At 55.9% G+C, this 12,770-nt stretch overlaps 1 protein-coding gene across 1 annotated transcript; it reads left to right on the top strand.

The window, feature by feature from the left end:
• Nucleotides 1–1,633: 1,633 nt before the first annotated feature.
• Nucleotides 1,634–12,578, top strand: CENPV (centromere protein V). Its single transcript, XM_007507874.3, has 5 exons — nucleotides 1,634–2,262; nucleotides 6,645–6,743; nucleotides 8,332–8,401; nucleotides 10,324–10,438; nucleotides 12,058–12,578. Exons 1-5 carry the CDS (start codon nucleotides 1,967–1,969, stop codon nucleotides 12,180–12,182), a joined length of 705 nt encoding a protein of 234 aa, XP_007507936.2. The 5' UTR covers nucleotides 1,634–1,966; the 3' UTR covers nucleotides 12,183–12,578.
• The last annotated feature ends 192 nt before the right edge of the window (nucleotides 12,579–12,770 follow it).

Here is a 12,770-nt window from a genome sequence, read left to right as displayed (position 1 = left end):
TTTCCCACCTCTCTGCCTTTGCATTCCTTCCTCATCTCCTATCTCTTAGAACAGTGATGGTGAACCTTTAGAGACAGAGTGCCAGGTCCTGCCCTGCACACCCTACCAAGTTTGTACCCCCACAAACACACCCAAGGGAGGAAAAAGTGCTTCCATTGGACTGCTGGGCAGAGGACGGTGATGTGAAAAAATGTCATCAGGCATGGTGGAAAGGGGTAAGGGAGCATCTCTGCCCCAGTCCCTCTGCTTTCTAGTAATGAACTCTGGTGGAAGGTGGGGGTGGCCTTATGCCCATAAAGAGCTCTCTGTGTGCCATTTTTGGCACTAATGCCACAGGTTCCCCATCACTGTTTTAGAGCCTTTAGCTGCCTTCGAAGCTCAACTCAGGTGCTATCTGGTAAATAAAAGCCTTTCCAGACATCCTGCTTGCAATGGCTCCCTTCCTGCTCAAATTCCCTGGCATTTACTTCTCTTTGGGAATGTGCCCTGCTAGGCAGGCACACTTCACTTCTTGAAGGCATGGATTCTTTTGTCACAGTGCTTCACCCAGCTCCTCCTTCATTGAAAGGGTTTAAAATAAATGCTTGCTGAATTGAAATATGAAGATTTAGGAATAAAAATAGGGAGATAATTTGTTCATTAACTCCAGTTAAATGGACTATTGACTTGGGTGGTATTTGGCTGTTGTGGTTTGGTCTAATATTCTTAGGAAGTAGGTAGACTTAAAAGGGATGATTTGAGTTTTTGATAAAGTTTGGTTTGGTTTGGGTTTCAGTAAAAGATAAATTCAGCCTGGAGTCAGGAGTTCAAATTTGGACACACACAGATAATAGCCCTGTGACCCTGGGCAAGTCACTTAACCTGTTGGCCTCAGTTAGAGAAGGAAGTGGTGAAGCACTCCATTATCTTTACTAGTGCCAAATGGAATTATGAAGAGTTGGACAGGACTGAAAAACCCACTGAACAAAAGATATGATCTCTGGTGTGAGGATGATGAGTTCGTTTGTTGAACAAGTACCCACAAGGCCTTGCGGTGCTAGGGGAGGTGTTGTGACCCGCACACCCTAGGTGGGGGGGTCAGGTGTGTCCAGACACCACCTCCACCTCTAGTGAGTTCAGTAAGAGAAGTATAAAGCCCTCTTGAGAGAGGGTAGCGCATGAGGGACTTCACCAAATGGGCACCGAAGGGGCGCTCACCCACACGTTCAGGAACTGTGGCTCAGTCTAGTCTGCCCTGGGAGAGGGCACAGCACCACAGTAGTGGTCCCCAGCTGGGGAGCTCCTCACTCTCAGCCGTTACAAGACTGGTCCAGATCACCCCGTTAGTGGGTCAGAGATGGGGGGCCCCGGGCTTCTGGTGCCCAGGCCTGGACTGTGCATGGGCACCTCCCTGCTTCTGTGGGCAGTTAGGGTGGGCAAGGAGCCGGGCCTTCAGTGTTTGGTCAAAGGAGTACGGTGACCCGGTGGGTCTGGTTCTCCCCCGCCCCTCTCCCCCTCCCCGCTACACACAGCGGCTTGGGATGCTGGGGCTCCCGCTCCTTTTGTCTCACTCCCACCAACCCCAGCTCAGCCCTTGGGGGGGCGCGGCCGCCAGACCCGGGAGCCCTTTGTTCAGGGCCTTTGTTAAGGCTCTGCCCGGAGGGGCCTGGGCTTGGGCCGGCTCTGCTCGTGGAGGCTGCCTGGTCCTCCTTTGTCTGCGGGGTGGGCTCCCGCGCTGCTCTCCTTCCCGCCCGAGCCTTTGGGCTGCTCCCCACGCCCCCTGGTGACTGAAGCGCAGACAACACGGCATTGGTGGCAATTAGCGGGCAGGCGGCGCGACCCGAGCCTGCGAGGGGCCGAGCTCCGAGGCGAGGGGGGCACCGGGGGCCCCGGGCTGCGCGCGGCACAGCCGCCTCTGCGGAGCGCACGGCAGCCTACTCTGCGTGTGGGCGCACGGCGGCCGCGGGCGGCGGGGGATGCGCGAAGGATGGTGAAGACCAAGGGCGCCGCTGGAGCGGCCGCTAAACCGCGGGCGAGGAGCCGCCCGGCCACCGAGGCCAGCGAGGAGCCGCTCGCCACCCCCCCGGGCAAGGGTAAGGGCCGGCCAGGGAGAAAGAGGAAGCTGCCGGTCCCGGACCAGAAAGCCGAGGAGCCGCCATTGCCTCCGGCCCCCTTGGAGAGCTGCTCCCTGGATCTGGGCGGGCAGCGGGAGCGCTGGGTAAAGTTTCAGAAGCGCCAGAGCCTGACTTGCGAGGGGGCAGCCAAACTCCTCCTGGACACCTTGTAAGTATGGCCCGGGCGCCCCCCCCTTCCCTCCCCTCCCGCCGGGCCGGAGCACCGGTCGCAGCCGGCCTGCTTCCCCCGCCCCCCTCCCGCCTCCCGGCCGCCGGGCTTGGAGGGAGTGCAGTGCAGCGGATTCTGTTCCTTAGCCGGCCCGAGGACGACTCCTGGCCCCAGATTGACCCTTGGGTGCCCAGGGCCGGAGGGCCGGCAGGGCGACCGTGGGGTGCCCCCCGAGCGGGCTAGCCAGGGCGTTCGCGGAAGGGCCCGGGGGACCCCGGAACCCGCTTGCATTCGGCCCGATCGGGTCCGAAGCGGCCGCCGGCGTTCCCTTCTAGAAGGCCTCCTTTGTATTGCGGGAGAGGGAGGGTTTCTCGCTCTTTAAAACAAAGGCACACGCCGCGGCGGCCGCTGCCTCCCGCTTGTTGCATGGTGCCTTGAGGACCAGCACACTCCGGCGGCTCCCCGGGGCCGCTGGGGCTGGGCAGCGGCCGCCGAGCCAGGCTCCGGCCCCGTTATTGGGTTTCCGTGCAGAAAAGCCGGGCCCGGCCCGCCACTTCCATTTCCAGCGGGCTCCTGCCTTCCCCGAGCATTCCCAAGGCCTGCTTGGCAGTAGGCGAGCGCGGCGAGCGCGGCCAGCGTCCCCACCTGCCCACCACTTCCAAGCCCTTGTACTGCGGCCTGGAGGAAGTTACTGTCCCAAAGCGGTCCCGCCTTTGGCTCTTTGGGCCACCCGAAGGATCCTCCACAAACATGGGGGGGGCAGGATGTGGGTGATACCCCCGATTTAAGGGAAGCAGAGCCAGAGGTTTCCATTGGGCGGGAAAGGGGGGGAGCATTTGGGACCCCTTTTCGTGGGATGGTTTGGCAGAACCTGGCATTTGTGGGGAGCCTTAGAAGGAAAATGTCCCCATCTCTGTGGAGGATGGGGGAGGGGGGGAGAGGGGGGGGGACCTGAGAGGTCAGCCCGCCCAACCCCCATCCTCCGGGAGGGAGGGGGGAAGGGAGGGGGGAAGGGAGGGAGCCTCTTGGAGTGGGCCAGTGGCAGATGGGGCTTTGTGGCGGGATCTATGCTTGAAGGACAATTGATGAGGAACAGCACCTGCTGGGCCCTGTGCCTGGGCTGTGCCTCCGCTGGGCTCATTTAGAGCCGGAGCAGCCTATCCCTTCCACTAGCTTCCTTCTGATTCCCCGCGGTGGAAGCCCTTGCCTCAAATCAACAATAAGTATCATTTCTAAGGCAGAAGAGCCACTTGCCTGGGCCCACAGCTAACAAGGGTCTGTGGCTGGATGGGCACTCAGGCCTCCCTGCCGGTCGGCCCTCTGGCCTTCTCCTGGACCTGGATTAGATTGTGGAAGGCAGGCTCTAGCAGTCACACAGAACATTTACTAGCCTTCCTGCAGCAGTGGCTGGGGGACAGGGGCTCAGCAAGCTAGAGAGGCCCTGCCCTCCCATGGGAGCACACTGTGCAAGGGAGGTAGCCGAGTATAGAGCGGGTCACGCCAGGTGCCCGCCCTGGGTCCACGTGGAACTCCAAAGGACTTTGACCAGAGTCCCCTGTGTGACTGCTCCTCCCACCAAAGGGAAGGAAACTGGACTCTGGCAGCGCCTTCCCTTCCTTACACCATCCCTTCTGAGGGCTCCTGAGTGGCCAAGGCACCCCATTTTCTCTCCCTCAGACAGGAGCCACCATGAGGGGAATAGTTTAATGGACCCTCAGGCCTCCCTGGGATGCAGAATATCATGGCGAGTAGACTTTCCTTGGGCTCTGTCGATGGATTTGTGGCTTTTGAAAGCCAGGAAAGGCCTGTGAGTTCATAGAGTCCAACTCCTTATTTTATAGAGGAGGAAATGGAAGGCCAGAGATGAAAGCCGCTGGTGCAGCCTCCCCCGGAGAGCCTGGCCCAGAACCCAGGGGCTTTCTACCATCACCCCATGACGAGTGCTAGCAAACAGAAAGGCTGGGCCAGAGGATTCATTTCAGTTCAGCAGGACTTCCCACCAGAAAAGCCTCCTTTTCACATTCACAGCCAGCACCAGCTTTGTTTGGGACATTTGGAGAGAGGCCTGGTGGACTCAGAGCCCCAAACCCACTGGCAGAGAAGGTCTCCACGGGCCCGGGCACTTCCAAGAAGAGATGTTCAGCATCGGGTCTTTGAAGTGTCCTGGCCCAAAGAGCAGTGGAAGTCCTTCGTTCTTGTTCAGTAATTAGTTAAGGTAAAAGAGTGTGCAAAGCGTTGCCTCCTTGGTCCAGTTAGGGCAGCCCTTCACTAGGCTTTCTTCTCTCTTTCCTTAATATCCCTCTCCCATGATTCCCTGCATTCGTTCCCCGCCTCTGGGTGTCAGAGAAAGCTTCAGTGCAGACCGCTTCGAGCTGCTTTCATTCTTCTCACTGATCAGGCCGAGGTCGTTTCTTCCATGATGGATCAGGGCCATCCGTTAGCTTTTCATTTCCTCTCCTGTAAAGCCTTCAAAACCGTTCCGGCTCCTATTCACATGTGTGCATAAATGAGCATTTGGTGTCTCGTGTGAAACCTGAGTCACGGCCGTTTCTGCGGCTCCATCCGTCGGTCTCGGGTCAGTGTGCAGGAGCCCAGCCTGGCGCTTTCCCTGCATCCTTTCCTATTCTGATCATGATCGTTCTTGTTGCTAATCCGCGTGAAGCGTCCTCACAAAGCAACATCTGCCACCCGTAGTGGCGCCATTAATCAATGGAGGCAACTGCTCTGGGCAGGCCTGCCCCGCGCAGCCTTCAGCTGGGTAGCGGGAGCTTTGTTTTCTATTTACACCCTAGTAGGAGCCAGGGAAACGCGGCCCTCCTCAGGAGAAGAAAGGGACAGGGCTCTTGTCCCACATTTTTCCAGAACAGGGATGGTTCTGACCAGAGGAGGGGCCCTTCCTTAGGTCTCCTTCCCTCCCGCAGTCCGCCTTGTGGTTCTATTGTATTGTCTCTGCTAGAATGTTCAAACTGACCCTTCTTGAGAGCAGGGACTATCTGTCTTTATCCCCAGCCCTCCTCTGGCACACAGTAGGTTCTTTATAAATGCTTGCTGGCCGAATGAATGACTGAGGCCTTCCCTTCTTCTGTTGCTCTGCTACTACGGGTTTTCTTTGTCCTTTTGGGGGGGGGGGGACTCAGTTTTGTCTCCTATTGTAGCTGAACTTTAAAGGCCCCTCCCCTCGGCCAATTTTCAGGGATCAGTTTATTATTCGTTCTGCTCACATTAAAAAGATCTTGTTAGGATCTCCGAGGAGGGAGCATCGGCAGTTTGGGGTTTGCCTTGGCTCTTCCTCCGTTCCCAGGAATCCAGAGCGGCTACCATTCTCCTTTGTATTTCCCTTCTGGGTGTCCCCCCCCAGCCCCTCCCATTCCTTTTCTCTCCATCCCCCCCCCCCCCCCCCATAAGGCACAGGTGTGGGGCCGTTTCATTTTAAAAACCATTCAGTAACTGACTGCAATCCTGGTGGGAGTCTGGGAAAATGGATTGGTGAACAGCTCCTTCCTGAGCATCCTTGTGGCTGGGTGGAAGGAGTGGGGGCAGGGCCATTGTGCTGCCGTTACCATGGAGAAGGCACAGCTGGAGAGAGGGAGGCTGGGAGCCCTCTCGAGCTGCTCTGGCTGAAAGGCTTCCAGGGAGGAGGCCTCAGATGCTGGGAACTAATTAAGCTCCAATTACCACCCTCGCCCTGCACCCCCCCCCCACCTTTGTTGGGGAGGCAAGATGGCTCTCCTCCATGTGCAGAAGGGAAGGGTGAGCCCCCTAGTCTGGCTCATTTGGAGGGATTTTCGGAAAGCAGCTGAATTTCGATTTCAGAGGGCTTCTGGGCACGTTTTCAGGGGGTCCAGCAAGCTCCCCCATTTCCCCAAAGAACATAAAATCAGGGGTCCGAAGGCAAGCTCAATGGGAAAAGGTTTCATTTATTTAGAAGGCTAGACTTCTTATTCAGAGAGGTTCAGAGTTCAAATCCCACCTCTGACATTTGCTACGTTATCCTGGGCAAATTGCTCAACCTCTCTGAGCCTCAGTTTATGTTTCATTTTTTTAATTAAAAAAAAAATATATATATATATATATATAGAGAGAGAGGTTCCAGGAACAGCTAGGTAGGTTAGTGGATTGAGCCCTTTCCCCCTTTGGGTTTACAGAGAGAAAAGACCCTTGAAATGCTGGAGATGTAGCTCAGGGCAGCCCTGCCTTTGAAACGTTTCCCAAGTCAGCCCCTCGCCCTCCTCCCCATCCCATCTGCTACCGGGCCGTTGGGTCCTGGTCTGTCTGTCTGTGGCTGTTGGTGGCCTCTGATCTGCCCCGTGACTTCTCCTCTGGGGATACTGAGGCACGCCGGCCCCTGGACCCTGTCTGATGTCTGCCTTTTCTCTGCTTAGCGAATACCAAGGTCTGGTGAAACACACCGGAGGCTGCCACTGTGGGGCGGTTCGTTTTGAAGTCTGGGCCTCTGCGGATCTGCATGTTTTTGATTGCAAGTGAGTAAAGTGACACTTTTCTCTCCAAAGGGGGGGGGGGGCTGGGGTGGGGGCTGCACTGGCTTTTTTCCTTTTTTTGAACATTTTTTTCCAGATGGCACGTCAGTATAATTTTTTTTAATTTTTTTTTATTAATATTGTAAATAAAACAAAACTGGAGTATCTTGTCCTGTTCTTCCACCACAGAAGGCATCGACTGACCCCCCGAAAAATGTAAATAAATTGTTTGATACAATTTTTAATAATCATTTTCTGACGTTTTCCAATCCACATTCTCTCCCTCCCTTTCCTGGCCTCTCCCGGAGATGGAGGCTAATGGTGTGGCACTGAGCGCCCTTCACAGAGCCATGGCCCAGGCTTAGGGGCTGGAATAGGGCAGGAACTCCCCGGGAGGCCATTCCCTTCAGCCCCCGGGCCATCCACACTGCTGACCCAGAGAGGCTTAGGGCAGGCCCAAAGCTCTGAGAAGTGCCGGGAGATGGGAGAAGCAGAACTTGAACTCAGGTCTCCCAGGCTCAGAGGCAGCACTGCCGCTCCTTCTGGGAGAGGGGAGGCCAGGACAACGCAGGGACGCCTTTCTTGGCTTGACTTCCTGATGCGACTGGGGCCTCTCCGCCGCCACCATATAGAGCGGTGCCTCAATCCTTGCTTGTCTATGGCATATATTCTGAACCCTGACTGAGCTTCAGGCCAGTCAACACTTTCCCAATCTCAAATGGCGGGTGTGGGATAAGCTTCACGGTGATGTGAGCAGCCTTTTGTGCATCCAAACCTCCAACCCGTTTTTCTCAGGATTTTACATTTTTTTAAAATTAAGTTTATTTATTTAAAGAGTTTTAGAATATTTTCCCACAGTTCCATGATTTGTGTTCTTCCCCTCCCCCCATAGCCAATGAGCAGTTCTGTTGGGTTTTACACACCCATTTTCCTATTACTAATATTTGCGCCAGCGCGATTGAGGATTTTACAGTTTGGCTGCCTTAGAGCATCTCCACAGAGCAGGGCCTCAGAGATTAGCCCGTCCAGCAGTGACTCGTCCAAGCTCACACAGGCCTTAAGAAGGGGATCCTGAGGGCCAACGAGCTGGCTCAGGGATGGAGAGCTGGGTCCTGGGTTCAAATCTAGCCTCAGACCCTTCCTAGCTGTGTGACCCTGGGCCAGTCACCTCACCCCTCATGCCTAACCATGACCTCTCTTCTGCCTTGGAATCCATGAGACTGAAGGTGAGGGTTAAACAAAGAGAAGAGGAGGAGGAGGAGGCTGGAGTCTCTCCTTGGCTCAGACTCACTAGGTCTGGGGCTTGACAACCCCTCCTCAGGGGATGTTTCAAAGTGCACAGACTAGGCAACAGTCTACAAAGAAACGAATTACACTGAAATAGTTGGAAAGTATTTAGAAAGGAAGAGGAAACAGCTTCGGGCCGTGGCCCAGGCGACCTGCTCAGCATCCCCCAGCCCTGGGCCACAGCAGCCTAGAGGTCGGGGAGCCCCAGTGCCCGGCGGGGGCTGTGGGTTTGGTGGAATCAGGAGGGGGGCTGCAGTGGCCCCCTGCTCCCTGCTCACTCGGGACCTTCCCTGTTTTGCTGCAGCTGTAGCATTTGCAAAAAGAAACAGAACAGACACTTCATTGTTCCAGCTTCTCGATTCAAGCTTCTGAAGGTTAGTGCCTGGGGGTTCTGGGGGGAGGGGCGCCCAGGGGCATATCTGCTGGGGGGGGGCGCCCAGGGGCATATCTGGGGGTACTCAGGGGCATATCTGCTGGGGGGGGTGCCCAGGGGCATATCTGGGGGTACTCTGGGGCATATCTGCTGGGGGGGTGCCCAGGGGCATATCTGGGGGTACTCAGGGGCATATCTGCTGGGGGGGGCGCCCAGGGGCATATCTGGGGGTACTCAGGGGCATATCTGCTGGGGGTCATCCAGGGGCATATCTGCTGGGGGGGGGTGCCCAGGGGCATATCTGGGGGTACTCTGGGGCATATCTGCTGGGGGGGGCGCCCAGGGGCATATCTGGGGGTACTCAGGGGCATATCTGCTGGGGGGGGGTGCCCAGGGGCATATCTGGGGGTACTCTGGGGCATATCTGCTGGGGGGGTGCCCAGGGGCATATCTGGGGGTACTCAGGGGCATATCTGCTGGGGGGGCGCCCAGGGGCATATCTGGGGGTACTCAGGGGCATATCTGCTGGGGGTCATCCAGGGGCATATCTGCTGGGGGGGGTGCCCAGGGGCATATCTGGGGGTACTCTGGGGCATATCTGCTGGGGGGGGCGCCCAGGGGCATATCTGGGGGTACTCAGGGGCATATCTACTGGGGGTCATCCAGGGGCATATCTGCTGGGGGGGGGTGCCCAGGGGCATATCTGGGGGTACTCAGGGGCATATCTGCTGGGGGGGGGTGCCCAGGGGCATATCTGTGGGGTGGGGCTGCTGGTAGAACCATGTGTTCTCTGGACTGCTGGATCTCACTCCATTCTTGGGGTGGGGCGGATGTGGCTCGAGTCTCATGGTGTTCGGCTCCCTCAAGTCCATCCTCCCTCTCCCTCCCACTTTGTGCTGCCCATGAGGGTGCCCTGTGGTGGGGTGGCCCACAGGATGACAGTGTGAAGGGAACAGAACCAGGCGAACCATTTCTGCAGCCACCACAGTAATGTGCGGGGAATCGACTCAGAAAAACTTCGCAGCTCTGCCCATTCCTGAGCATTGGTGACTTCAGAGGCCTGATATTGGGCTCCCTCCACTTGGGGCAGAAACAGGCCTCCAGGCCTGGCCAATGGCAGACTGTGCATTTGTGGCACAGGAGGGATCTGTTTGGGAGAGGAGGGAGGAGAGGTTAAAGTGGGGGGCCACCATTAAAGGGAAAGAAGGACGGACGCTTCCTGGTTCCTTACGTTTTTCCCACAATGAAAATGAAAAAAATGATGCAATGACCAATTGTGGTTCCTGGACCAGTAACGACACAGGAGGCCAGCCCCCTCCTGACCTGGTGGGGAGAGGATGGACTACATGCAAAGAATGAGACAATTTTTTGGCTGTAACTAATAGGGGATTTCACTTTGCTTATCCATGTGAGTTTTTTAAGACTTATTTTCTCTTTTCTATGGGAAAAGGCAGGCAGATGTTGATTAATTAAAAAATATGTAAATTTAACAAAAATTTAAACCCTTGTTAATACTGTGTATCAGTTCCAAGGCACTGGAATGGTAAGGACTAGGAAGTGTTGAAGGGCAGATTTGAACCCAGGACCTCCCATCTCTAGGTTTAGCTCCCTATCCACTGAGCTGTCCCTTTCATGCTCATTTCAGAAAACACCTTCCCTCCCCCCAGTCACATGGTTTGGCCTTCCTGGACCCCGGCCTCTCTCACACTCCCCCAGGAGCGGTTGCTGTGACTGTGACTCCTCCAGGGCCGTCCCTGGCTGGCCTGGCTGCTCTTCGGAGCCCGCCCTCCCTCTGGGCTCCTTCGGGTCTCCCGCTCTTCTGGCCTTGCTTCCTTGCTCTGGACCGGCTCCTGCCAGAGCACCTGGATGAGTGCGAGGAGGAGGAGACCCTTTTGACAAAGATTGTCTGTGCCTTTCCCGCAGGGCACCGAGAACATAACTACGTACACCTTCAACACTCACAAGGCCCAGCACACGTTCTGCAAGACCTGCGGGGTGCAGAGCTTTTACACGCCTCGGTCCAACCCTGACGGCTATGGTAGGTGGAGGGGATGGGGCGCGCCCTTTCTGTGGTCCGCAGGCGCGAGCCTGCTCTGTCCCCACCAGGTCCAGGAGGGCCGAGCTCCCTGGCAGGGCTGAGCTGCGTGGCCTTGGGCGGGACACTCAACCATTTCCTCATCTGTAAAATGGAGGGGCAGCACATAGACAGATTGGATTCTGGCTACGAGGAGATGCCGAGATCTTATCAACAAAGCAGGTCCCTGGCATGGAGCAGCAGGCAGGGAGTCGGGCACTTTGGCATCAGGGAAAGGGTGCTGGGTTAGACCCGGAGGACCGAGATCCTAGTTCCACTTCCTTGCAGTTGATCTTGGGCAAAAGATGCAGCCTCAGTTTGCTCCTCTGTAAAGTGGGGCTAATGCCATTCGCCCCGTCCTGCCAACATTACAGGGTTGTCCTAACGGTCCATCAGGATCCTGGATGGAGCGCTTGGAAGAGTGTAAAGGTGTTGTTCAGGTCAGGGTCAGTGGGAAAGGGGAGACATCTTGGGCATTAGCTGGAGGGGTACTGAATGAGGAGACACGAGGGAAGAATGAAGAGCATCCCTAGATGGGAAATGGGAGCGAGAGAAGCCCAGCATCCACCACCGAGGTTCAGAACCAAAAGGATCTCCCCAAGTCCAACCCTTTCATTTTGCGCAGTCCTGGACAGCCGAGGTCATTTTGGCTTATCCGGTCCAGGCTCCTCATTTTACAGGTGAGGAAACAAAGGCTTAGCTTAGAGAAGGGACTGTTCCGGGTGTCACACAGCTAATAAATGTCTGATGGTAATAGTAGGGGAAGTAAAAGTAGGGGAAGGCAAGGATTCAAACCCAGATCTTTCTGCCCACAAGTCCAGTGTTCCACTAACTCTGTCATGCCTCTTGGACTTGCCCACGATTACACACAGAGTGAGCAGCAAAGCCAGAATTTGGGCCCAGGTCTGCTGTTTCTACGTGTAGTTTACTTCTGCCCCGAGCTGCCTTCTCTTTGTCCTGGTGTATAAATAGGAAGTGAAAGCCATTTGCTCCCTCTCTGGGTAATTAATCATTGATCCTGCCTGGCTCTGAAGCTGTTCGGGCTCCGGAAATGGTCATAACAGCGATGCTTCCTTAGCTGACTGGTACCGTCTGTTAACAGAGAGAGATCAGGGTTGCTGACGGTCTGGCTCATTTGTCCCCTCTGGATAGGGATAGAAGAATTCCTTTCTGCTTGCCCGCAGCTCCCCTTCATCTTCCTGTCATCTGAAGCCCCAACTTGTGAATCCTGAAGCAGATCTGGGGTGGGGAGGGGGGTGAAATTGTCCCCAAAGGCACTCTACCTCCATCTTCTTCCCCAACTGGTTTTGGGTCTCCAGTTGATTCTCCCAACAATCTGCCCGAAAGATGCTTGAGAGATGGAGGGGCCCAGGTCTGGCAGCCCCGCGGCAGTTAAAAGCATTGTAGAATGGGGGCAAAGAGGGCTCTGCCCTTAGCTAGCTGGGTGAGACCCCTCTGTCTGTCTCTGGCGTCCAGGAGCCAAGGAGACAAATGCCAAAGTAGAGGAATGAGCGCCAATAGCGGCAGAGAGTGGGATCTCCTTCCCTTCCTCACATGCTTTCCCCCTTGTGCTCCTTCTCCAGGAATCGCTCCCCACTGCCTGGATGAAGGCAGTGTGCGCAGCATCGTCATCGAGGAATTCAACGGGAACGAGTGGGAGAAGGCGATAAAGGAACACAAGACCATTCAGAGCAAGTCCAAAGAGTGACCCCTTCTCCTGCCTCAGCTATGCCTGGTCCATAAGAATGAGGCACCAAGGGGCAAGGCAACTTGGCCCACCCAAGGAACCTGCAATGACATGTTTCTGGGAGCCCGAGGGTTTCCTCCAGTTATGTCTAAAGCAGGACAGATTCAAGCAACTCACTTTTCATATCGAGAGGCAGCCTGATACAACTGGTCCTAGAGGCTAGTGTTCTTTCTTGGACCAAGCAGCCCATGCCTAAGTCCTTGGGCTGCATGGTATCCCTCCCCTCAGCCCAATCTGTGGTCCAGATCATTTCACGTTCCCCCCCTTCCCTCCCCCCCCCCCCACTTTCATGTGAGCTTTTAGGGACATGAGCCTCCTTTGGTTTTTATTAAAAATAATTATTACTGTGGTTCCTCATTTCCTTTGCTTCCGAAATTCAATCAACGCAGATTACTGATCACTCGGTCCGGTCAGAGCCCAGTGCTGGGTTCCCAGAGGGCAGAGAGATGGCCTGGGGATGTCTTGAGCCGAGCAGGGGATGATGGGTAGGGTTTGGACTCTCGGCAGAGAAGGAAGGTCAGGTTTCAGGCAGAGGCATCATTGGGGCAG

The sequence above is a fragment of the Monodelphis domestica genome, chromosome 2 (genome assembly GCF_027887165.1).
Source record: "Monodelphis domestica isolate mMonDom1 chromosome 2, mMonDom1.pri, whole genome shotgun sequence".
Lineage (NCBI taxonomy): Eukaryota > Metazoa > Chordata > Mammalia > Didelphimorphia > Didelphidae > Monodelphis > Monodelphis domestica.
The sequence above is the reverse complement of the archived record's forward strand: the minus strand, read 5'-3'. Positions and strand labels throughout refer to the sequence as shown.

Excerpts from the sequence above, each read along its gene's own strand:
- CENPV (XM_007507874.3), top strand. The coding sequence starts at position 1,967 with ATGGTGAAGACCAAGGGCGCCGCTGGAGCGGCCGCTAAACCGCGGGCG. Across the intron at positions 6,744-8,331 it reads CTGCATGTTTTTGATTGCAA|CTGTAGCATTTGCAAAAAGA; the intron begins GTGAGTAAAGTG and ends GTTTTGCTGCAG. Across the intron at positions 10,439-12,057 it reads GTCCAACCCTGACGGCTATG|GAATCGCTCCCCACTGCCTG; the intron begins GTAGGTGGAGGG and ends CTCCTTCTCCAG.